Below are 27204 nucleotides of genomic sequence, written 5' to 3' on the forward strand. Positions count from 1 at the left end.
GCAAAATAATGGAATCCGAGATATTTTATTCACTTTTTCATTGAAAAGAAAAACAAGCAAAACCCTCCTGGTAGACATGCCAAAATGATTTCCTACCCCACTAACGGGTTGAGATTTAAAGTTTGGTAAACACTGTCCAAAGAAATTCTGCATATTATCAATAGTCCCTAGGCTACACTGATAGCCACAATCTTACAACAAATCTATATATGAAATATGTCTATATCAGAAAAATTATGAATAGGAAATATAATTTTTAATAGGACACAGTAATTTCCACTATAGTTAAGAAAAGTAAAATGGAATCTTGATATCTAAAAAAAAAAAAAAAATGAGGGATATTGTGTGCATCTTAGTCTTAGAGCTCTAAAAGTGACAAGGTCAAGATTCTTAGCTGAATACTGTTAAAGGAACTGAGATTTTAGTTTAAACAATATTACTCTCAAGTTTAGTATTATTCTCAAGTTCTCCTTCAAGTCTAAGAAAGCCTTGTTTAAGAAATTCAATTCCACTTATTAGTTATTAAACTGTGAGATAATATAACATTAAAAATTTTCATGGTGTGTCCATCTCCAACTTAAATTGAAGACAAATCATTCTTCCTAACAGATATCTTTAAGTGTCTGTTATATAGAAATCCTATGGCTGCCACTAACTGCAAGCCACTTTAAAAAACTTCTTTTCAAAAAAAAATTTCTTTTCATAGCCAAATATAACGTAAAATTCTTAGCTGATTTTCTTTTGTTAAAATCTAATAGTTAAACATTCTCTGGTAACTACCATAAGGCAGTGAAGCTCTTCCCAACATTTATATAAATTTCTTTAGGAACACTGGATCTGCATAAATATTACTTTCAACATGAAATATTTTTGCTAAAAAGTTAGTGATTTCAAAAGAAAATTTTCATGAAATCATAAATAGAAATTTAAATACAAAGATATTCCATAAAAAAAAGAGCATTTATGTACATCAAATAGAATTGCCATTTACTTTTTACAAGACTGCCAAAGACACATGAAGTTGTGCCCAGGTTTTCTCACTGGATCTCCATGCTGACTAGATGCACTGAATGGAGAAGGCTGAGAACTGTTAGGCTGGCTCTGAACTTGAACAGCTGGTGAAGGTGTCATTGGAGTGTTCTGTGAAAAAGACAAACCACACAGTTTGTGAAATGACACTGAAAGACATTCATATAGTATAGGTTTGTGAATTTGATTACAGTGATAGTTATACACTTTCAACATAAAATTCACACTTGGGAGTTTTAATGACTACCTTTTGGATACTCTTTAAGAAGATAAGTAATTTCAGAAACATATTTAGGAAGTCAAATTCATTTCATATGAATCACAGAGGCAAGATTGCATTGTTACTGTCACAGAATACACATAACTTAGAATTAAAGATTTTTATACTAATAAAATTGGGTAGAAATACAACTATAGATTAAACAGAAAAAAATTATAAATGCATCCATTTTATTTACTTACATATATTCTTCACAAGAAAAAAAATCAACTGTAAATTATTATTTCTTTGTATAATAATCTCCTTTAAGATTGTAAAGAGTAACATAAAACCATATATAGTAAAAATCAAAGGGAATTCCAAATGTCAAGAATGATGTAACCATTTAAGTAGAATGCTGTAAATATTACTTTGCAGTAAAAGTTATTTTAACTAACAACTTCAATCTTGAAAGGTGCTCTGTTATAAATTTTGATGGATTATACAAGAAAAGGATTCTAATTGTATGCATAAATTTTCTAAATATAAGCTACACTTTTTTCCTTTATATACCATCCTTTTCTCTCTGAAAAACACAAAATTATAATGTAGCTTAAAACACTTTGAAACAATACATTTTGAGGTTTAACTCAGATTTCACTCATAACATACATAGCACAAAGGAAAAAATAATGTTAAATTCCTCACAGAAATGATTAGCATACCATTTTCAAAGCATTGTTTAAAGGAAATACATTTAAACTCTGGGAAAATATTAAATGTATTTGCTTATTTATAAAGTGATATTGGAAACAGTGGAGGAAAACTAAGCTAAAACTTGCTGAAAACCTCTTATTGGAAAGTCATAGTAATTTTTTTAAAAATAGACAAAACAGAAACAGATAAGGCCATAGCATAAAAATGAACAAAGGAAAAGAATAAAGGGCCAAGAGTGAAGGTTTTTAGAAATGTGGAATCATAAGAACTTTCGAGTTCTAAGGAAAAAAAAATTTACTTTGAGATGTGATTGAAGTTGTTTTTATAACAGAGTCTCATCCTTATGATTTTCTAATATTGTTAGTAAGAAAATATATACACGCATGAAAACCATGCATTTTAGGGCAGTACAGGTAACAATGGCTAGAAGTTAGACTTTCCTGCTTGATAGAACAGGACTCAGAATTTCAATCTGCCTTTTAACCAGCTATGTGACCCTGGGCAAACTACATAACATCTTTGATTCTCAATTCCCTCATTGAGAAAGTGTAATAAAATCTAACTTCTGGGATGGCAGGAAGACTACAGAAACTCTACAGCAAGAGCCTAGCTCTAGATTCTCAATAAATGGCAATTGTTACTATTATTATTTATGCTAATAGAGAAGTCCAGAGTGAAACCGCATTTTGTAGGAAAGATGATGAGTTCACTTGACAAGAACAGATCAGTAAGTCCAATTATTTAGCAATAGTTAAAGTTAATTATCTAGCAATAGTTAAATTATCTAGCACTAGTTAAAGCTGGAACAAGAATCTGACAATTATTCACCTGTGAATTCTTAAAATCATAAAAACTAACAGTGAGAAAGCAGACACGGGGGTTGGGATCAGAGAGAAAGGAAGGGAAGAATAACATTAGAATCAATGTATTTACCAGGAAAAAAAAAGTCAAACTGTTTCCTTAAAATGAAACTACTTGATAAAAAAATCCATGCAATTCCAGTAAGTAGGAGCAACCAAAAGGATCATTTGAATCAAATACAAATATTTAAGAGTAACAGAAATATAATCTCAGAATTATAATTAAAGGGTAAATCTGATAGAGCTATCAAATTCCCTCAGAATGAACTTTCTGGTTTCCTACACTATTACCATTTACCCTAGGTATTTTATTGACTAGCTTGTCATATACTTTTAAATTAATTTTTGTTTTTATATGCTAACAAAGCTTTATCTTATTTTTTTCTTCATTGTAGAACTCTAATCGGTTTCATACAGGAAAGTTTAATAACAAGGAATCGTAGGGTATTTAGCCCCAACTGTTAATGATTCATGAGGATGCGGCAAGGATGACTGAAGTTAATGCAAACTGTTCAATTAAGAATGAATAAAAGACATATTAACCAAATGCAATGTGCAGAAAATTGTTTACACATTGCATCTGGTGTTCTCTGGATCTTAATTCAATCAAAATTTATAAAAACACATTTTTAAAGACTAAGAACAAACTGAGTGTCATGCAATATTAAGAAAGTACTATTTTTTGTTAGGTGTGATTTGGTATTATAAATACATACTGAAGTATTTATTAGTAACTTGAAATCTTTGGGAGTTACTTTACTGCAGGGGAAAAACGGTGGTGAAGAAGACATGAAACTAGAAAGGCAATGGTAATAATATTTAAAGCTGGGTGAAGGATAAGGTTGGGTGAAGGCCAGTAAGCCTCTACTCTTGTGTATGTCTAAAATTTTCACAATATAAAGTAAACAAATAATAAAAAACCAAAGCTAAATATAACAACAAAATGAATTAAACTACTTATGAAAGTGAAAGTGACGTTGCTCAGTCGTGTCCAACTCTGCGACCCCATGGACTGTAGTCTACCAGGCTCCTCCATGGGATTTTCCAGGCAAGAATAATGGAGTGGGTTGCCATTTCCTTCTCCAGGGGATCTTCCCCACCGAGGGATTGAACCCGGGTCTCCCTCATTGTAGGCAGATGCTTTACTGTCTGAGCCACCAGGAAAGTTAAACTACTTATAGAAAATACCAAATGAAAAATTCCAAGACTCGCATTTTCTTTGAATGAAGCAGTATATTTACTTTACCAGGAGAAGTATCAATAACCTCAGAAATGCAGATGATACCACCCTTATGGCAGAAAGTGAAGAGAAACTAAAGAGCCTCTTGATGAGAGTGAAAGTTGGCTTAAAACTCAACATTTAGAAAACTAAGATCATGGCACCTGGTCCCATCACTTCATGGCAAATAGATGGGGAAACAATGGAAACAGTGAGAGACGTTATTTTCTTGGGCTCCAAAATCACTGCAGATGGTGACTACAGCCAAGAAATTAAAAGATGCCTGCTCCTTGGAAGAAAAGCTATGACCAACCTAGACACCATGTTATAAAGCAGAGACATTACTTTGCCAACAAAGGTCTGTCTAGTCAAAGTTATGGTTTTTCCAGTAGTCATGTATGGATGTGAGAGTTGGAATAGTGAAAGCTGAGTGCCGAAGCACTGATGCTTTTGAACTGTGGTGTTGGAGAAGACTCTTGAGAGTGCCTTGGTCAGCAAGGAGTTCCAACCAGTCTATACTAAATGAAATCAGTCCTGAATATTCATTAGAAGGACTGATGCTGAAGCTGAAGCTCCAGGACTTCAGCCTGATGTGAAGAACTGACTCATTGGAAAAGACCCTGATGCTGGGAAAGACTGCAGGCAGGAGGAGAAGGGGACAACAGAGGATGAGATGGTTGGATGGCATCACCGACTCGATGGACATGAGTTTGAGCAAGTTCTGGGAGTTGGTGATGGACAAGGAAGCCTGGCGTGCTGCAGACCATGGGGCTGCAAAAAGTCGGACACAACTGAGCAATTGAACTGAAAGTAGTATTTTTTAATTTTCTTCTATATTAGAAAATTACATATTTCTTTCAACAAAACTAATTTTTAATTGTTTACATTGCATTGTATGCTTTTTAAAGTACTACTTGCTGTGGTTCATGGGGTCACAAAGAGTCGGATACAACTAGGCGACTGAACTGAAAATTATGTTTTAAGAACTAGGTCTTTTACATAAAATGCAAAATATATTTCTTTTAGGATGTAAAAGTGCCTGATCATTAACCCATAACCCTAACTTAAATATAAATGTAAAAGTGGTCTCAAAATCATGTTTTAGGAATGATCGCTCTTGAGGAATATTGTTTAATACCATTCTTTGTTCTGCTCTACTGAAGAACTAACTTTTCGTATTCTAGTACCTCTATAGTAGTGTGTGACCAGAAAAGTAAAATTATACAAAGAATATGAACTAATTCTGTGATTCCTTTTGTAATGTAAAATTATCTAAAACGTTAATGTAGCAATTTTGTTTTTGGCAAAGATATTTCCTTTTGTTAAAATAAGAAATTATAATCTTGCCTTCCTTTATCATCTTTTCAAGAGTAATCTGTGGCTGAAACTTCTATACTGTACTGATGTTATTTTCTAAGACTTGGGATTTGAAGTTCTTAAACACATATTAATAAAGAATAAACCAGACACTGTAACACCTAAGGTCTAATTGAAAGAATTAGGAAAATACACTCTAAAGAGTAAGTAGAGATACTTTTAAATGCTTGTAAGGAACAAGAACTAAATTTATTCTAAATGTGGTATTAAAGAGGTTACACTTAGTCTAAACAAAATACACATCTTTACAGAACAGAATTAAGACAAATCACTGGAAAAGAGATCTTTATGAGTGTGGGAAAGTTAATTCAACTCTTTAAAAAGGGTTATGGACAAGCTAGTATCTAAGGTTCTTTCTGTACTAATATTCCCTCATTTTCATAACCTATCCAAGTCCTCTTATTAAGTATAACTAGACAGTCAACACATACAAAGTCTATCTTATAAATGGAACACATTGAAGTGTAAATGAAAAAAACATTTAGTGCTAATGATTTTCTTAATTATTACAATGTACTACTAGCTTCCCTGGTGGCTCAGACAGTAAAGAGTGTGCCTGCAATGCGGGAGACCCGGATTGAATCCCTGGGTTGGGAAGATCTCCTGGAGAAGGAAATGGCAAACCACTCCAGTATTCTTGCCTGGAAAATCCCATGGATGGAGGAACCTGGTAGGCTACAGTCCATGGGGTCGCAAAGAGTCGGACACGACTGAGTGACTTCACTTTCTTTCACTTTCACTGCTAGTCTACAAATCTGAGCAGTAATATGCTTAAAAAAAAATTGAAATGATATTCCTGTGACTCTTGCTAAAATGATCTTCTATGGTTATGACTAGACATAGCCCCCCTGAGATTGCAGATATGCTTTCTGATGGGTTGGATAACTTTTTAAACTCTTTATCAAATAATGAAAGGGACCAGGAAGATATCCATATTCAATGTTAGCATCGTATCAGAAAGGATTCATATATGAAGGACAGGAAACTAAGGAGCAGCATCTATAAAATGCCTTACATAAGTACATCCTTAAGTAAACTATTTTTATATACAAGAATTAGGCATGACATCAGACCACAGGGTGAACAGACACAGATATATTCAACATGTGTTTTATATGCTTCTGAAAAAGACAAGTCTTCTGTTAAGTATAATTAATGTTTTCCATTTTTATTGGCATATAGCCAATCTGCTGCTGCTAAGTAACTTCAGTCGTGTCCGACTTTGTGCAACCCCATAGACAGCAGCCCACCAGGCTCCCCTGTCCCTGGGATTCTCCAGGCAAGAACACTGAAGAGGGTTGCCATTTCCTTCTCCAATGCATGAAAGTGAAAAGCGAAAGTGAAGTAGCTCAGTCGTGTCTGACCCTCAGCAACCCCATGGGCTGCAGCCCTCTAGGTTCCTCCATCCATGGGATTTTCCAGGCAAGAGTACTGGAATGGGGTGCCATTGCCTTCTCCGTATTGCCAATCTAGTACCATGAATTTCATGAATAGTGATAAAATTTCACGAATAGTAGAAGAGAGCAGGGCTCAGAAACAGTATCCATATTTTGGCAGATTGAAAATAAGTAGTTATAAATAAAGAAATGTACCTTGAAGTTAAGTACGGTTATTTCATACTCAGCTAAATACCATTTAAATACAAAATATATGGTTATACCATTTACTTTCATATTTCTTTCCCCTTTATTTGTTCCTAGTACCTTTTCTGTAATAAAATTAATACAGCTAATTAGTGAGAGTGAGAAGGAACAAAACTGAGAAAAGAAATATTAAATAACAATGGTATTAGGAAGGATTACCTGTTGGCCATTCTCAGCAGGGATATTTCCCTGCAGTCTTTCCAGCCCTGAGCATTCTGCAAGTCTAGAGGTTCCTTCTTGGTGTAAAGGTTCCTCCTTAACATCCCCCACCCTTTGAAATGGTATAAAATAACAAAGTATGGCTTTAAAAAAAAAAATCACATTTAAATTCCTCTATTTCATCTACCCGTTTAACGTGCCAAATCAAATACTGGATAAAATGGTATTAAACCAAGGTCTAAATTGCAATTCTAAGACTATATAAAGAAATTTAAAGAATCTGGACAACAGTGGAAATAGTTTTTATTAACAGGCTCTTAAGAAGGTCCAACAGCCTCCCTTCAAAGGAAACTTATGATACCATCTTGAGCAGCTGGTAATTTTTTAGCCTTTATAGGTACTTTATCCTACATGTTAGTTGCTCAGTCGTGTCTAATTCTTTGTGACTCTATGGACTGTAGCCCACCAGGCTCCTCTGTCCATGGGATTCTCCAGGCAAGAATACTAGAGTGGGTTGCCATTCCCTTCGCCAGGGAATCTTCTTGACACAGGTACTGAACCTGGGTCTCCTGCGTTGTAGGCACATTCTTTACTGTCTGAGCCACCGAAGATAAAATATATTTGCATCATTATTGAGCGCCAGACTATATTAGGCATTGTCCTAAGAGTTATACACAGATATCCTCTTTTGTTTCTAATTCTTATAGAATGTATGTATCCTATGTCTCTATTTCCTTGCAAAGTTTTACATTTCTACATGCCAACAAAATACCAACTTCAAAAATAAAGACTATAGTTGTTTGAAATAAACTACATTCTCGGGGAGAATACATAAAAGTTTATACACATTTTTAGATTAGGAGTAAGCATCACTGACTCAATGGACATGGGTTTGGGTGTACTCCAGGAGTTAGTGATGGACAGGGAGGCCTGGCGTGCTGCGGTTCGTGGGGTCGCAAAGAGTCGGACATGACTGAGCAACTGAACTGAACTGAAAATATATTAATTTTATGGCTTGAATTAGATGTATATATGGCCAGCATGTTACATTCTAGCATTGTGATCCTGAAATTATCTTTCAGTGATACTTATATCCTATAACCTAGTCATTAAAATAATGTTACATATAAAAGGAATATCTAGGATTTTACAAAGAAATCTTTTAGAATAGTGGCAAATGGGTTAAGAGCACGACCTCTGGTTTCAGACACACCAGATTTCAGTCCTGTACCACCTCATATTAGTTGGTAACCTTGGGCCAGTTATTTAGCATTGCGAGACCTCTTCTCTAAAATAAAAATTATAATGTTTACCTAATAAGAGTTTCCCTGTGAATCAAATGACAAAATAGTGCAAAATTCCTAACACAGGTCCTAGTCTTAGCTAGTATTGCTTGTTTTTTGTTGTTTAGGTATCATTATTGAACATAACCACATTGGAGGGTTAAAGGACACAATAAACAAGGGTGGATGAAGCAATTTCATAGTAAAGGAGGTTTTCTCTAATCTGGCTTGGTCTACTATAACTCTTTAGGATTACAAGGGAATCTAAAAGGAAAAAAGTGGAACACATAAGATGAACTGGGAAATTGTTAAAAATAAAAAAAATGTGCTGAATGCTTAGTATATGTTAGATATTGCATTATTAAAAATGTTTTCGTGTGCTTTAATAAATGAAAAACTCAACCTGTAGAAGCTTGAATAAAAATGATTTGGTATTTTCCACAAAAACTCCATATTAATTATTGCCATGTACATAATATACACTGAAGAATCCTCAACCTATTTAGATACCTTGAAATAGATCTAAGCAATACTAATATATGAATTAAAAAACTCATTATGCTCCCAGAGCAGCACTGTCCAGCTTTACCCATTCACATGAAGATGCACATTAGTGAATGATGTTCTAAGCAAGGTATTCTTTGCTTTCTCATCTTCCATTTTGCTTCCCTACTGCCACCCCTCTCTTGTCATCTAGATTGGTAACAATACAAACACAATCTGCTATTATCATCAGAAGCACAGAGAAAAAACCCAAGACAGAGAGTGCTAGCAGAGTTGGCAACAGTCACAGAAGGTTCTGGCTGTGTAGTAATTAGGAAACAAAGAATGAAGTAGTAGTAATCCAAGAAACAGCATATAAGGTTGTCCTTAAAATCTTTATAGGCTGATTGGATCCTCAATACAGTAGCATTGATTTTAGAGAACACTTTTATTTACTGAGGCATGCAGAGAGGATAGTAGATATTTAAAAGGGAATAAATAGAGCAAAGGAATAAGAGACACAAAATTTTAAATACCAGAATAGCTGAAACAAGTTGAAATTATAATAAACCTTTTTAAAGAATAAAGGCAACTAATTCAATACCTAAGATAATAAGAACACACTTGACAAAATTCTTATGGAATTCACTTTTTTTTTTTTTTTTACAAAAGTACTGTGAAAGAAGCCTCAAAGGTACACTCATGTCAAAATCAAAATCAGAAATTCCCTTCTGGTGTACTCTTAGCAAACCTCTCCCAAACAAGACCAAGTTAATTTTAAAAATACCCCCTAAAATGTTAGATGACAAGTACTTCTCTATCTTGGCTCTACAAAATTACTAATTTGCGTGTACAACAAAATAGAAAAATGCTTTAAACCAGGGGTCCTCAACCCCTTGTCAGTGGCCTGATAGGAATCAGGTGGCACAGCATGAGGTGAGTGGTGGGCTAGCAAGGGAAGAGTCACCTGCTGCTCCCATCATCTGTATTACCTCCTGAACCTTCACATTTCCCCCACCCCACCTCAGGGATGGGGAAAAAACTGTCTTCCATGAAACAGGTCCTTGGTGCCCAAAAAGTTGGGGACCACTGCTTTAAATCATGTGTTTAAGTTAACAACTGAAAACTGTTCAATATTACAAAGAACAGAGAAAAATAAAAGAGCATGACAGCTTGAGTACATTGCTAGGTCCTCCCAATTACCTTTTCAAGGTAAAACATGGAAGAACAGTGCATTTCCCCATAAAATCATATTTACACATCAGAATTTTTTAAGAGAAATATGACAGGACAATGACTCACCTGTGGGACCACATTCTGTACGTATGTTGGTGGATGCTGCTGCTTCTGCTGAACAGCACTTTCTATTGCTACTTTAGCTACAGTGCTTGGATCTGCTCCTGCTGGCACCGCAACCATCGTTGCACTGCAGCCAGCATTGTTGGGGTCACTGATTGTAACAATTCTAACTCCCACTTTATTTGGAATTCCTGTGACTGTTTCCCTATCATTATCCTCTGCTGGCCTCTTTACAGTTTTGCATTCTGCTGTGCCATTTGTAGACCGAACGTCAGAGAACAGGGCAGGAGAATGGGACACTCTTGATCCTGAGTGGGGAACGGCTATGATTTGATGCCCCTGTATGACAGAGGTTGCAGAATGTGGTGAGACAACTACACTTGGGCGTTGCTGAGGCACATCTGAATTCAAACTTGAAGCTAGAGGTCCATTAGGCAAATCAGTACCACTAAACTGCTGTGTTGCCACATTTGAGGCCTCCTGTATACTGCTCACAGATGGTGAAACACCCAAAGTTAATATAGGTCCATTAGAAGTTCTTTCTAGTTGATCACCTTTGGCAGTATCTTGCTGAGTGGCATCTAAAGTTCCTTGTGGTTCCATTGGAGATATCTCACCATTTCCTACATGATTGGAAGTTTTGTGATTTGGAATGTTTTTGCTTAAATGAGAACCATCTCCTTTATCAAAATCACAGATCCCATTAACTAGAGGTTTTTTCAAATCACTTTTAATATCCTGCATGTCCATTTGTTCTGAGTTCTGTTTTCCAGATGCTCCATTCTCACCTAATTCTAACGATGGCCCATTACTGATTAGTGAGCACTGATTAGCCTCACTTTGAATTTTCCCTGAGTTTGAAGGAGGTAGACTTGAGTCACTGTATTTTCTCCCATTTAAAAGACTTCCCACCTGCATTTCATTTTCCTTTGTATCCCCATTGCTGGTGTTTGTGGTTCCTCGTCTGCAGGATGGGTTCTCCATGACTTCAATTTTACGTTCATGAACATGTAAACCTGTTGCTTCTTTTGCTTCCTCCTCCTTTTGGCAAATTATTTTATCACCTTTGAATGGGGGAGTAGCAGTAGTACAAGATGATTGTCCAGCTGGAGATGCTTGAGTGGCTGGAAGCGTTTGCACCTGAAGTCCAACTCCTGCCTGGGTCCCGCTCATGGTAATTCCTGCTGGAGCAATGAGCTGAGTTGTATTTCCCTGACTCACAGTTGCAGTTGCAAAACTTGTATTTGGCACAACTGTTATGGTTACCTGGTTGCCAGAAGTCCCTTGGAAAATGGTTGCTGGGCTATTTGAGATCAGTGGGCCTGGCAATATTTGTAAGTTTGAGATGGGCACGGTTTGCACTCCCCCAGTGGGTGGCATTGCACTTTGGACCAACTGAACATTTTGCTGCCCAACCAATAGCTGCTGAGCTGGAGTTTGCCCTTGCACTCCAAAACCTGCTGTTTGGTTATTGGCCACCTGGTACACCACCTGAGGACTAGGGGCTCTTGCATTATTGGGGGGAGGAATCTGTGGAGCTGGGAGAATAAGCTTACCACCGGGAGTTGAAGGACCACGCTTTGGAAGCAGCAACTGTTTTATCAGACTCGACTCACCAGAAGCAGGCTGACCAACTCCTGCATTCGTTTGCTGTGGTTGAACTTGCATCTGTACTTGTTGTGGCTGCTGAACTTGTACTTGTACCTGTTGTGGAGGTGCTGGTGAATGCTGCTGCTGTTGCTGCCTTTTCACAGACAGCATTTGACTGACAGTAGGAGGTGGTCCCTGTGGTTGAGGGGTGGAAGAAGATGACATGGCAGTAGGGACCTGGTTAGCAGTAGCTGGGACAGGTGATGGTGAGGAAGATGGAGTAATGTTTGGTTGTCCAGTTAGCTGAACTGCCTGGCCAGCTGGAAGAGCTGCTGGATTAGCAAGAACAATTTGGTGAATGGCTGGTGCGTAAGTCTGACCTTGTTGAGCTGGCTGGCTTACAATCACTACACTTTGTTGGGTTGGCTGCTGTGGCTGTTGAATAGGCTGTTGTACCACTGTTGATGAAACTTGCTGAGAAGGGAGAGGTTTTGGTGCAATGTTTTGAAACCCTACCCTTGAGGGTTGTGGACTTGGGACACCAGCAATGGTAACCATTTGTCCTGTAGCTACCTGAAAATTCTGTACTGAAGTTGCTGAGACAATATTGGATGTAGAAGTCGTTACATACTGTGGGGGTGCTATGATAACAGCGTCCTGTGGCTGGCTACCAGCTGACGTCTGCTGAGATGAAGTTTGTACAGGTTGGGGTGATGTGGTGATTAACTGTTGACCCTGTGAAACTGTAGAAGTACATGCTGGTATGTTCTGAACTCTGCCAAATATATGACTCTGTGGGACAGCTTGCTGAATCACTGTAACAGGAGTGCCAGAAGGTATCTGCCCCGGTACCACTGTGTGTAATGGAGACTGCTGTGGAATTACTGATGGATGGTGAAGCAGTGTCTGGGAATTTACAACTGTAACAGGCTGTGGCCCTGTACTATGATTCTGAACCACAGAACTCTGTGCAGCTCCTCCTCCCACAGCAATACTAACAGGAACTGCTGTCTGGGGTATAGAGTTCTGGATTACTGTAGCCTTAACGACTTCACAAGGAATTGGAGCTTTATTCTGAATGACGGTCACCGGAGCATTTTGCTGCTGGTGGGTATGAACCGAAGGATTTGGTGGAATTCTTGAAACAGTCTGTGCCACAGTATGAACACCTTGTACTGGAAAAGACATTTGTGTTGCAGTCAAACTTGAAGATTGGTTGGTAACAGGAGTCCTCTGAAAATGGTTTCCTACAGTTTGTGGTCCATGAGGGATTCCTGAAAATATGAGGAGAAGTTAAAATTCACAGTGAAATGACTGAAAAGCAGCATACAGAAATTATTTTACTTAATTTCAAGAGAAAACAGTTTTAAGAAATTAACAACTTTGCATCATATGAATATGAGCAAATAATAGAACAAGAAATAAAATGTTACTGAAAAACAAAGGACAAGTTATACATCTTGAATGCATATAATACATGTTTTCATTTAGCCTTCTTATTAAATTGGTAATATTTAATCACAATAAAAATTAATACCTGCGGGTGAAGGACTTGGAGATACATCGGGTACAGAATCAACACGAACAACGGGAGTAGAAACAGGTTGCTGCTGATAGTACATCTGAATGGGAAGTGGGATAGCCCTACGTTTTACTCCTACTACATGAATATGCGCCTGCCCACTGTTACTGGAATCCTCCACTCTCTTCACTGTATGATTTGGAAAGACTGTTCTGTAAAGTACACACACATTCAATTTTAATAACTAGCACATTAACAAAAAACACTAAATTTTAATAATGTTTACACGAACAGCAACAGTATATTCACTGCTACTTATATATGAACCAGTATGAATCAAATATTCTGCAAGGATGGGAAACAAGGAATTAAATATTAATGTAAAAGATCAATTCTCCAATTTCAAAAATCATTATTATTAACATTGTATGGTTTAAAACAATTCTACTACATATGTAATTAATAAAAATGCTGCATCAAGTCAATGCCTATTTTATGAACTTTGCAAAATATCAAAAAGTTATGATGTTTGAAGATAGAGCTCAGTCACAGACTATTATTCAAGATTTAAAAGGGCGAATGCTATGTCTTTAACACATAGTATCAGGAAAAACGTAAACTTAATTTCTTCCTTTTCTTTCTTTGATAAACCTCAGAATGTTTAAACACAAACACCATGTTTGATAGCAAAATTCCCTTTAATTTAAACTTCCACCACACTACAATTTAACCATACAAAACTTTAAGTAGTGGAGATATTCAAGACTAGGTAGATGAGTTGGTAGGCCTTCCTGGGTAGCTCAGCTGGTAAAGAATCCACCTGCAATGCCAGAGACCCCAGTTCAAAACCTGGGTCAAAAGTCCCCTTTGAGAAGGGATAGTCTACCCACTCCAGTAATCCTGGGCTTGCTTGGTGGCTCAGACAGTAAAGAATCTGCCCGCAAAGCAGAAGACCTAGATTCAATCCCCAGGTTGGGAAGACTCCCGGCAGGAGGGCATGGCAACCCACTCCAGTATTCTTGCCTGGAGAATTCCCATGGACAGAGGAGCCTGGCAGGCTTACAGTCCATAGGGTCCCAAAGAGTTGGACACGACTGAGCAACTAAACACAGCACAGACAGTTGTTATGTTCTCTGCAGAGCAAGGGGTATGTGAATTAACTTTAAAGAAATATAAATCCTACCTAAGACATTTATAAAATCCAGTTGATGTTAGGATTCCACCACGAGCCAATTTACTGCAAGTTGATAGGTACTCAGAATACATTTCTGCTCGAGAGACGGAACAATCTGGATTTACTTCAAAATGAGCATTTAGCCTAAAAGAGGGAAAAAACAATACATGGCATTATGCAATATACTATAGAGTCTATACTTAACCATTTGAAGGCAACGTGTTATAAATTAATAATCATATCTTATTAATCAAATTTCACTATCTCATGCTATTAGCAAAAATATAAGCTAGGTTTTAGGCAGACTAAATCAAATAAAAAGAGATTACTTAATCATTCTTATTTTAGTATAAAAAATCATTATCCACAAATATAAAAACCAATATTCACAAATACATGTGAATACATCAGCAGATATGATATGCTGGCAATAAATATTCTACAACACATTAATTTTATTCAGTGAATACTCAGGTTCCTGACTTATAATAATCAAAATATAACAGACACTCCCAATTATGAGTTATTGGTGATGTGAAAAATGAAGGAAAAACAACTAAACTTTTGTTGCTCTTGGATCAAATTTCTTCAGAAAAAAACTCTCCTAAAACATTTAACTACTTCCTAAAACTGATACTTCTCATGCTGCACACTCCTCTTCCCCACCTCAGAGACTCTGCTCCTAATTAATTACAAGGTAATTCAAACTTCAGTTTGTCTTTGTCATAAAGTGACTTCAGCTATAAGTTAGGATTAGAGGCCTAGATAACCATATAGGACTCTTTCTAGGACTCACTCTATATATACAAGACAGGCCAACCTACAGCTGTTTCCTATTAACTGAATCAAATGATAATTATGATAAAATAATTTAAAATGCTTCTCTTCTCCTCCTCCCTAGAAATGGCAGAAATAAGCATTAATAAGACCAAGTCTGTAACTAACACACACACATTTTACAGTGGATGCAGTACTTATTTTTTCCAACTTTCATAACTTTGAGTATCGAGTTTTCAAATAGACCAGACACAAAAAACTGTTTGGTTTCAATATAGAAGACAAATATTTTCAAATATCACTGGAAGATTTATCAAGTATAAAGCGTCAGGTGTAACAATACAGAATATGAAGAAATAGCAAAAAATTAGAGATATTACCATAAACCTGATATAAGAAAAGTAGAAAAGTAGAGAAAAGTGTCATAGGAACACAGATATGAAAGCACCAAAAATATGGAACATAAAGTGACAGGAACATGGAATGGGAGAAAAATGTTAGAGAATGGGGTAAAAGGGAAAGAAATTTTTTAAAGTAATACATCACTGAAAAGTGATCTTACATTTCAATCTGTTAATCTTCTAAAGAATTTAAGTTGAAATTCATAAGCAATGTAGAGGCAATTAGCCATGAAAAAATGAAATCTAACCAATTCTACATTTATTTTTTTCAGGAAGTGGCTGAGATGTGACCAGTCAGTCTTCTCAAGAAAATATTATTTTAAAACTGATATTTCAATGTAGACATACTGGTTATTCTATCATTTGATTAGTTACCTCTTACTACTCACAAAAAGAAAAAATTAACTAGCAATGAACAAGAAATTTTGCTTTTGGTCAAAAAGAAGGGACATTTAATAACAAAATCTGGTTCTAAGAAGTCAGTCCAATTCAGTTTTAATAAAATATTAAGAAAAACAAATTCTATAATACGACAAACCTTATTTTCTACAAAATCAAGGACAAATTTTTAACACAAATTTTACTTGAAAAGAAGTGGTGTAATTTAATGAAATTTTAATCAAAGACTTTTAATTCTGAAGATTCTGATACTTTCAAACTAATCCAAAATACAGGTGAAGCAATTTTATACTGTCCTTTCTTGTATAAATGATATCCTATTCTAACTAGAAAGAAATACAGAGTAAAACATTCTGGATGACTGCTGAAATAATTTCCTTTTCTCATTTGCTTTATTCTTCCCAAGGATAAAGCCTTAATAGAAATAAACCACTTACCACTGACAAGCAAACTTCTCACTATCTATTTCCACTATTCCTGGAGGTGGAGCAACATGCTGTGCTACAACTGCTCTGGAAGCTAAAGAAAAAAATACATTAGCTACATCATTTTTTAAAACTACAGGCCATATTTAGTTCATGGATATGGAACCAATTAATATTTACGATGAATACCTTTTAAAAAGGTGTATAAACATATTGAAAATATAGAAATTTGAGAAAGAAACTTATAATGGAACACATATTAATTATACCAGGCACTGTCTCAGATCCTTCATACAAACTATTTTTTGTTAACCTCACAATCATTCAAATAATATAGATTATTTCACTAATATAAACTCTGTTTTTCCCATTTTCAGACACTGAGTTTTAACTTTATACTATTAATATCTTTTTAATTCTTCTGTGAGGTGGGTATACATAAAGAAACTAACACTCAACTTGATTAAAATAATTAGCCCCAGGACACACAGCACAATGTATCAGTAAATAAGCATCTCTCTCAGATGAGTTACAGAAGCAGATTGCATCAAAAATGATTTCACTTTTGAATTTAAAATATTAACTCTGTAAGTGGCATATATAAAATTTCCAGATATAATGAACAAATAGCCAACTTCTATGTTGGAACTAATAAAAATAAGAAAAACATGGGATAATAAAAATGTGATCATATTACAGTAAGTTTATAATGAAATATGAATCTTACATATTTATAAATTAAAAATTATATTGTTTCACCATTGAATCAGCATTATTAATAATATATGCTTTTTAAACCTACAAAATGTACCTTCCTTTTTTTTCAGGTGACATTTTAGCAAAACTTCTCAGAACCCTCAAACAAAACATAAATTTCTAAATCATTGGAACTAGAAGAGCCCCACAGTCAGTCTAATCTGTGAATGATCTGAAGCAATCCTGACCTTTGTCTGGTGAGACCTCAGGCTTCCACTGGGATACAGCTAACGGCAGCCATCACTTTTAAATACTTACTCTTCTAGTAAACCATTTACATATACATGATTTGTTTTAATCTCACATATAGTTCTACATTTAATTGTCCCCATTTTGCAAATGAAAAAATTAAAGCTCAGAGATTAACAAAGAACACATGATGGAGACAGCAGAGCTGAGTATAGCTGGAAAGCCTTCTTTTAAGGAGTGCTGACTTTGAATTCAGGTCTGTCACATTTCAGAAGACATACTGTGATATTCTGCTTCTTAACAGAACATCATAATTAGAATCAAAGGTATTTTTCTTGTGCAACCCCAGCCTATCTTTTTTCTTCTCCTAACTTGATGACAGTTACAGAAAATACCCTTCTAAGGCCTAAATCCATGTAGAAATTTCCCTTTTCTTGATCAATTATACTGTAAGAATATACCCTACTCTGACTGAAATCTGAATCAATTGATAAAAAATTGCAGGAAACATTACAAACTATGTTGAAATTATGAGAAACTTTGTAAACAATGCATAAGGAAAAATAACATATCCACAATTAAAAGTATAACCTAGAAATATATAATTACTATGAAAGTGGCTACAAACTGAGAATCCTTGTCTTCAGGATACCTGAAGACATTCCAAAGAATACAAAGGCACTTATACTTTACATGGAATCAATTTCCAGATTTTCAAAGTTTTGTATATATTCCCTCCTCAAACTGCTGTGGATGAAAGAAAACAAGACCTCTTTGATGACTTCTCTTTAACCATTTTAGAACAGTATTAACTCTATCAAACATTGTAAGATATGGTTAAATGCAAGACTCTGGAGCCAGATAGGCTGGCTCAAGAAATCCATCACTCATTAGCTGTGTAACCATGGTCAAGCTACTTAACCCCTCTGGCTATAAAATGGGGCAAAGTAAACAGGACACTGACCTCATTGATGGTTATGAGGATTATAGGAGTTAATATGTAAGTCACTTAAAACAATGCCTGGCACATAGAAAGGTACATAAATGTTAGCTATGATGATGATTGTATAAATACCTCTGGAACACCAACAGGAGAAGCAGAAACATTAGTATCCACAAAATGTGTTTAAATCAAGGTATTAGGGTAAGGATTCAGGTCTATCCCAGTGTTTTACATATTATAGTTAAGGGCAATGTACAGCCTTAAAAATTGGGTATTCTGGTCCTTTGGCATGTTCTAAATTCAGATATATTATTAATATAAAGTGATGACAATTTCTGCTTAATGTCCTTTCTGCCTGCATCTCTCAACTACTACCAAAGAGTGTATTACTTTTTAAGTTAGAATCTTGAGTAAGTAAAGCACACAGAATATTTTAAAGAAATACTGAAGGTAGTGGCATCTTATTTCATTCACATGACAAATTCATGGCAAGTTTAACTATCTTAGAGTTCTGAAATAAGGAAGATTTCACAGGAACATAAATCAACATATTTTCTTGGACTGAAAAATAAAGTGGATTTTTTCCTAAATAACAGAAATTGAGACAAGATACCCTTGATTAATAAAGACTAACTTTATCACTTAGGTTATATGGCAGACATTTTCCATAATTGAATGAGGTAAATCTCCAGTGCCAAGACTGACAAAAATGTATTCATGCACATGACAAAAAGCATTTTATCAAAAAACACTGTGGTTATAAAATGAAGACTACTGAAATTTTCCTAACCCAGTGGTTCTCAAAGTAATTGTGCCCTGACCTGAACCATCAGTATCTCATGGGAACTTGTCAGAAATTAAAATTCTCCAATTCACCTGAATCAGAAACTCAGGGTATGGAGTCAAAAAATCAGCAAGAAAGCCCAACTGGGTGACTCTGATGCACCATAAAGTTGCAGGACCACTGTGCTAACACTACCTGAATATATTAAGTTAAACAAGGTGCACCTAACTGAAAGAGTAGCAACTTTAAATTACACTAATACCTTGTTAATATTTTTTGATATGTTTTCAATAAACTTAAAAAAATAAATACATATACTAACCAGGCAATAAATAATTTTACAAATCAAGTATTAATTCTTTGATTTCAACAAAACAAAGCAGAACTCAAATTTTCAAAAGATCATTAAATACAATTTTAATAATTTTTAGGTAATTCTGAAAAATAATAGTTTTAAGTTCTATTCTCAACTATTTATTGATATAAACTATTTAATGATGTGAACTTAAATATATAAAAAGGAAAAACAGATAAAATTAATGCTGAAACTAATTGCAATTCTAGCAACATAAATACTCTGAGACACACTAGAGTAATACTTTCCAGAAAACCAGGGGAAAAAGTCTTGTCCATCTCATTAAGAGATGCACTTCCAATAACTGCTTCTTTTATTTAATTATTTATAAAAGTTTGTAATATATTTACTATTGTTTTATGGACTGTTTATTATTAAACCTTGTAACAATAAAATAAATTTTTAACACTTAGTGCTTTATAATGTAACAAAATTGAAAAACCTTAAAATTAAAATGTCTATGTAAGTATTGACAGGGTGATGGATCTGAGTTCAAGGAGAAAGAGGGATAGTATAAAATTTCTAATATTAAGAATATGTGTTATTTTTTAAATGGATAATGTTACGTATCAAGATTCCACAGGATATAAAAAGTATCAATTTAATACATCACAAAAACACAGTATTTGCAGATAGCTGAGAGGAAGTGAGCTAAGAGTTTGAAGATAACCATTCCATTAGAAAACAGTATTAAACAAATGATGGGGAGGAAAGCCAAACTATAAGTGGTAACTAATCAAACAATTCAGAGTTGTCATTCATGATGAGCAAGTAAAAAAGTGCTCACCAGCATAAAAATGAACTCTTTTAGGTTCCTAGAAGCCTAGTCAAACTTCTATCAATGGCACTACATACACAAGAAACTCTCAATATTTAAGTTTATTCATTTGCCAATGAGGATCAACTCTTAGGCTGGGGGGTGGGTTCACTTGTTAAGGTCACAGGTCAGTAATAAGGCAAAAGGAGTTTTCATGAAAATTACCTCTGAATATTCTTCAAATGACCTATTATAGTTCAGCATATCACTGATAATTTATTGGTTTCACTCTGTTGAACAGTTTCCCAATGGCCTTCATTAACTTAATATTTTAATTTAAAAGTTTCTCCTTTGAGGATAAAAAATATACGCCCACTCCCCACTTAACTAGCAGTATGAACTGTTTCATTTCCTTTTCAAGGTTGAGAAACTATTAACATTCTTATCATCGATTCTCCAATACATATCGGCTTTTTAACATCTATTGCCTATGGGAGAAAGCTCACTAAAATTAGCAAATTACCTATTTATTTCATGCCTTCTATTAAGTTAAATGCACATATGATACAACTCCATTATATGGCAGAGGGGCATAATGGAAATAAATAGGTGATACATATTGCATACTTTGCATAGAGTATATATTTTTGATAATATGGGTTACAGTAGAAGAGAGGAAGAGAGACAGGGACCATGATTAAATGAGAGAAGAACAAGATAACTGGAGAGAGATGAGGAGGGTCCAAACTGAGTTATCAGTATGAGCAATCAAAAAATTATTTAGGAAGACTCAACAGAATTTGGTGATGAAATGAATGTAGTAGTTAAAGATTAAGGATAATGAGGTTTTTGTTTTGATAATGGGAAAGGTTGAGAATGATCTGAATGTATTTCTAGGCTGATGAAGCAATTAAAGAAATAAAAGTTTAAAGATACAGAAAAGGAGTTGGCAAAGCCTGGCATTCAGAGTACAAATAGTTAACATCTCTTCCAGAAACAAAGGAAAGAAGGAGAATGAATTTAAATGCTAGTAAGTTTGTAAGGGAAGGGGTAAGAAGTAGAAATTCATGCCACATAGCTCCCAGAGTAACTATAAAGTGTTAAGATCAACTGAGAAAGTGAGTATTCTCCATTAAAAAAAAGGGAAAGAGAATTATCTTGGGAATGGTGAGAGAGAAAGTGAAAAAAGTGAAAGTGAAGTCACTCAGTCTGGCCCGACTCTTTGCGACTCCATGGACTGTAGAAAACCAGGCTTCTCTGTCCATGGGATTTTCCAGGCAAGAGTACCAGAGTGGGTTGCCATGGTGAGAAAGAAGGTGAGGTGAAAGATGGCTTGTTTTTGTTAGGACAAATGAAAATGGAGCATAAAAAGGCTGAGTGCTAAAATATCAAATAATAACTCATAATGAGCCAGGAGAAAGCAGTCTAAGAACTGAAGGACAGGTCTGAATTCTAGTTAAAAATATTTGAATTAAACACAATTGACCCAAGGGAATCCTAGGAAGAGTGCATGCATTAGCATTTGTATACATGCACACAGGCTTCCCAGGTGGCTCAGTGGCAAAGAATTTGCCTGCCAAATTAGAAGACATGAGCTTGTTCCCTGGCTCAGGAAGATCCTCTGGAGAAGAAAATGGCAACCCACTCTAGTATCCTTGCCTGTAAAATCCCATGGACAGAGAAGCCTAAGGGGCTATAGTCCATGGGGTTGCAAAGAATTGGACACAACTTAGCAACTGAACAACACACACACACATGTCTGATCATAAACTCTGATTCTGAAGGTTTGTTACAAGATTTAAAAATAATAGAGGTATCATGGTTCTGTATTCTGATAACCACCTGAGAGAACTGCAAGGTAATATATAATTAACTTATTCCTGGTCTATCAATTTCTAATGACAAAAATCACAAACCCATTAGGGCACTTAATGCTCTCACAGCTGTGAATAATATTTAATCCCTCACACTACTCTAAATCCTTTTTGACTTCATTTATTTATTATACTATTCCTCTTCTGTGCTCACCTTGATCCTGCTGCTCCTGGAATGTATAATATGTAAGAAATTAATGTACATACTCAATTTTCATTTGGCCAATTCCATCGTCAAACATCAGTTCCCTCTACTGCATAATAAATTTATGTGCTGTGTGCTAAGTCACTTCAGCTGTGTCTGACTCTTTGCGACCCTATGGATCGTAGCCTGCCAGGTTCCTCTGTCCATGGGATTCTCCAGGCAAGAATACTAGAGTGGGTTGCCATGCCCTCCTCCAAGGGATCTTCCCAACCCAGGGAACCGCATCTCCTTTGTCTCCTGCATTGGCAGGCAGCTTCTTTACTACTAGTGCCACATAGGAAGCCAATTTAAATTTATCTTTAGTATTAAATCTTACATACCAATAACCACACTGAAAAAGATTATACAAAGACACTAACCTGGGGCAGATGCTACATGGGTCTGTGTCTGGACTTGCTCTATAGCTTGTGGTCTAATTTCAGATAAAACTTGATGACTGGAACTTGGATGTTCGACGAGTTTTACTGCAGCCAGTGCATCTGGGCCAAACATCTGAATATCCATAGAAACCAGACACACTAACATGTCTAAAACAAATTAAAAATCAACAGTTGTTAGTCAATAATTTCGTAAAACAATGACATCACTGAAAATATATGCTATATAAAACACTGCTTCTCAAATGCCAGTTTATGAATCACTATACATCAGAATTATCTGTGGATCTTTTAGATTTTTAGGCTCAATCCCTGAAAAGTGATTTGGAAGCTCTGGGGTAGATGTTAGATTATTTTCATTTTTAAAAACATTCCCAAGTGATTTTGATGTGTAGCCAAATTTAGGAACCACTGATATGGAAAGTACATCTTTATTGCTCAATACTTTTCAAGCCAAATCTTTATTAACTCTGATTTTAGTATTTATACCAAAGAAATAAATAATTTGAATCACTGATGAAAACAATAATGTGACATGTTCTAGTAAGTGTGTTTAAAACCGACAACTCACTAAGAAGGGTGAGTTTATTAACAGTACAACTAACAGCACTGACCACTTGAAACAGATGGACCTGCTTCCTGGAGAGTAAGACACAGACATCTTGTTGATTTCAAACTCAATATATAGTAACAGAAATAAAGAGAAGAAATAAAGACTACTGATAGCCACGTGCATCCTGGTCTCTCTATGATAGAATTTTTTTTATTATCTAAAACAGCCAGAAAGAATAACATAAGTGTGTCTGAAAGGGTAATGATTCCTCAAAATAAAAAGTAAACCCCAAATATCAACTGTGATTTTTTTTTACAGCACATTAAGTATTTTTCCTCAATAAAGAAAATTCATTTTTCTTTTTTGGTTTAGTCTTACCTATGCTCTTTTCTACTTTTGCAATTTTTGTGCAAGCTACATCTCCCATTTCTGTGAGCATATATAGCACCTCAAGTGTAGAGATTACGAGCAGCACATCAGGTAAAGTGAGATGACAAATGATCTCTCTGTATGAGTCCTGATCAACATATTCACAAATCAAAACACCATTATCTTCTGCTTTGCAAAGATTTCCCAAAATTTCCATGCCTGAAAAGCATACACACACAAACATGTATTTGTCTTTTAAAATATGATACAAAGCTTATGTACTTTAGACAGTGAGAAACCTAAGTGAGCACTTACCCCTCATCTTTAAAAATCTATCCCTTGACATTAGGCATTTTGTAACAGTGTGAAACATCAGGTGAGTAGTTTTGAAATCAACAGGATCCAATAAAAGCTAAAAAAAAGAAAGGACACTACTGCTGAGAGAGGCTCCATCCAATTTATATCCAAATACATATTTCAAATTGAATAAAAATGAACACAACAACATTATATAATTTTAAAAATGTAATGACTGTGAAAATTGCCATCAATAAATCTGGAGCATCATTTCAAATATTTTTCTCCACACAACTGTGTAATACCACTTTAGGCAAAAACTATATGTAAGCATTTCACATTCTATAATTATGGCAAATATAATAATCCCACATCCTAAAGTTTTAAAGTAAATATTCTGCCAATTATAAAAACTGTTTTAAGGTTCTGTCACATGCTTACCTCAGCTGCAATATTTCCTAATGTGTCAAGGCCTAATTGCCTTAGAGATATAAAATGACTATGTGCAGAAAGTAATAGGAAACGGAGACAGGTACGATTAGCTGCCAAGAGCTTAACATTGCCCTCCTCAAAGGAAAGATTTCGCAAAATCACTGCAATCTGAAGTACCCGTTGTCCTTCAATATCATTAATGCCCAGCTTTCGAGGTGGATGAAATAAAGATTCCCAAATCCATTCTCCTGATGTACCTTCTACAACAGAAGAAAACATAGTTTACTTAAATTGAAATTCTACTTATTATTATTGATATTTCAAATTTATTTAAAAATACTTCCTCATTGACTTACCATGAGACTTGTTTCTGTCAGATATGAGGTCACGTACTTCATTATCATCAACAATGTCTTTCCAAAACTGTAATGAGAAATTATTACACTTAATTCTGACAATCTGAAATAACTATTCTATTACTTTAAAAATAGTCACAATAGTTCTACTATTTTGAAATCATGTAGATATCATTATATATACTTAGCTCTTCGACACAAATACTTGAATTTCTATAGTTCCAAGATATCATTTTGGCCAGGGGCCCATAGATCCTGAAAGGTCTGTGAAAGAAATTAGCCCATCTCTAAAAAGAATGGCATCTTTAAGTTCATTAACCTCTAACTAAAATTTGGCATTTCCTCACCATTTTCTTCAAGTCTGAATGTTAGAAAACAAACCACAGCGGTAATAGAAATTCTTCTGACACTGGCATCAATATGAATCACAGATATTTTCAGATCACTTCATAGCTATGGAAAACATCTAGAAATGGTATTTATTATTTATCAAAAATTATGATAGTTATAATCCCATTAATAAACTGCACACAGAAACAAATTTCTATTTATAGACTCCTAAGATGTAACTGGCTAGCTACTGAATAAATCTGTATCTAGAAGAAAATAAAAAAGCAAGTAGTGGAGCATTTGTGTTTACAGATTTGTAACCCAGATATTTAGGTTGTGTTTCAGTACTCCATATCTACAAATTATTTTTTGATTCTTATGAGACAGGGAATAAGTCAAAATCCACTGCTTAATCTTTTCCAGGCTAAGAAACAAATACCTTTATATTGATAAATCTATACAAAATGAGTTTTAGTTTTAACTTTTCTATGCCATTTAGCTCTATTATCTTATTACTTCTGTACTAATAAAGAAGCACATGGGCTGTTAGTTCACTATTTCTAAACATTCTGATGTGTATTTCAAAATGACTATTTCAGTTTGAGGAATTCATAACCTGAGAAAAAGTCCACAAACAAAAGGACTCAATGCAAACAAACTCAAGATAAAAAAGTATTTGGTAACAATAAAAAAGAACTAGGCATATAAAGGAAGAAGACTGCTCAATAACCAAGAAAAAAGGGCCACAGGAAATTCAAATAATAAAGATATCAGAGAGGAATTTTAAATGATCACGGAAAAAAAAAGAAACATAAGGTAACACTGAAGTTTGGCACATAAGCAGAAACTTTAAGAAACAGATAAACAGAAATTCTAGAAAACAAAAACTGAATGGACATATTTAATGAATGATCAGATTCAACTCAAGTAAGAATTAGTGACGGGAAGAGATGGCAGGAAAAAATATCAAGTTAGAAGCATGAAAAGACAAAAGGATGAAGAGAATAAAATCATTCAAGACATATACAATGAAAAGTTCTAACAAAGAATTAATTGAAGTTCCTGTGGAAAAATAGGAAGAATGGGAAAAACAGTATTTGAAACGACAGGGCCAAGGAATTTGCTGCTGCTGCTGCGTCACTTCAGTCGTGTCCGACTCTGTGTGACACCATAGACAGAAGCCCACCAGGGTCCCCCGTCCCTGGGATTCTCCAGGCAAGAACACTGGAGTGGGCTGCCATTTCCTTCTCCAATGTGTGAAAGTGAAAAGTGAAAGTGAAGTCGCTTAGTCGTGTCCGACCCTTAGCGACCCCAGGGACTGCAGCCTACCAGGCTCCTCCATCCATGGGATTTTCTAGGCAAGAGTACTGGAGTGGCTTGCCATTGCCTTCTCCAAGGAATTTTCTAAATCAACTGAAAGATGCCAAGCCATAGACTTAAACACTCAAAACTCTAAGAAAAGATAAACAAAATGTGGAGAAGCATCATAAAAAAATTCATTAAAAGCAAAGATGAAGAAAAATCTTAAATGCAAATCAGGGAAAAGGGACGGATAACCTTGAAAAAGACAACTAAAGACAACTAAAATTATAGGACATTTTGTAAAAGAAATCATGGAAGCCAGAAGACACTGGGATACTTTCAAACTCATGGAAGTAAACATTTGGCAAAGTATTATAGAAACTTTACACAGTGAAACTGCTCTTCAACATAAAAGCTGAAATAAAGACATTTCTGACAATTGAAAACAAAAAAATGTCATCTGCAAATCTGCACTGGAGGAAAAAAAAATGCATGAAAAGGCAGATGTGATTTGAATCAAAATAAATGCTGAATAAATAAAATACTTTAAAAAGTCTTATCGGTAAAAATATACATAAAATCAAAATCTATGAAAAATTCTTGGAAGAAAATTTTGTTCAGGTCATAATGGTACTGCAGTAGTCATCCCATCATAGACCAATATGTATAAAACAAGTGTTTAAAAGAAACTGGACAAGAAAGCGATGCAAAACTGTAATCACTGAAATATGGTAGGCAAATGAGGTGAGCCCAATAACCGCCCCATACA

The 27204-nt window shown here is 35.1% G+C and overlaps 1 protein-coding gene across 1 annotated transcript in view; it reads right to left on the reverse strand.

Moving 5' to 3' along the window:
• ARID2 (AT-rich interaction domain 2) overlaps positions 1 to 27204 on the reverse strand; it is a 194926-nt gene that overhangs the window by 41412 nt on the left and 126310 nt on the right. Inside the window, exons 7-16 of the mRNA XM_055394039.2 lie at positions 24804 to 24870; positions 24457 to 24707; positions 24034 to 24130; positions 23728 to 23937; positions 22779 to 22946; positions 16569 to 16650; positions 14564 to 14698; positions 13396 to 13592; positions 10272 to 13132; positions 992 to 1140 (exon numbers count right to left, since the gene is read on the reverse strand). Of these exons, the coding sequence (XP_055250014.2) occupies positions 992 to 1140; positions 10272 to 13132; positions 13396 to 13592; positions 14564 to 14698; positions 16569 to 16650; positions 22779 to 22946; positions 23728 to 23937; positions 24034 to 24130; positions 24457 to 24707; positions 24804 to 24870 (4217 nt within the window). The remainder of the gene's footprint in view (positions 1 to 991; positions 1141 to 10271; positions 13133 to 13395; positions 13593 to 14563; positions 14699 to 16568; positions 16651 to 22778; positions 22947 to 23727; positions 23938 to 24033; positions 24131 to 24456; positions 24708 to 24803; positions 24871 to 27204) is intronic.

This window comes from Moschus berezovskii, chromosome 6, assembly GCF_049115385.1.
Source record: "Moschus berezovskii isolate FMDL1 chromosome 6, NW_MosBer_1.0, whole genome shotgun sequence".
Lineage (NCBI taxonomy): Eukaryota > Metazoa > Chordata > Mammalia > Artiodactyla > Moschidae > Moschus > Moschus berezovskii.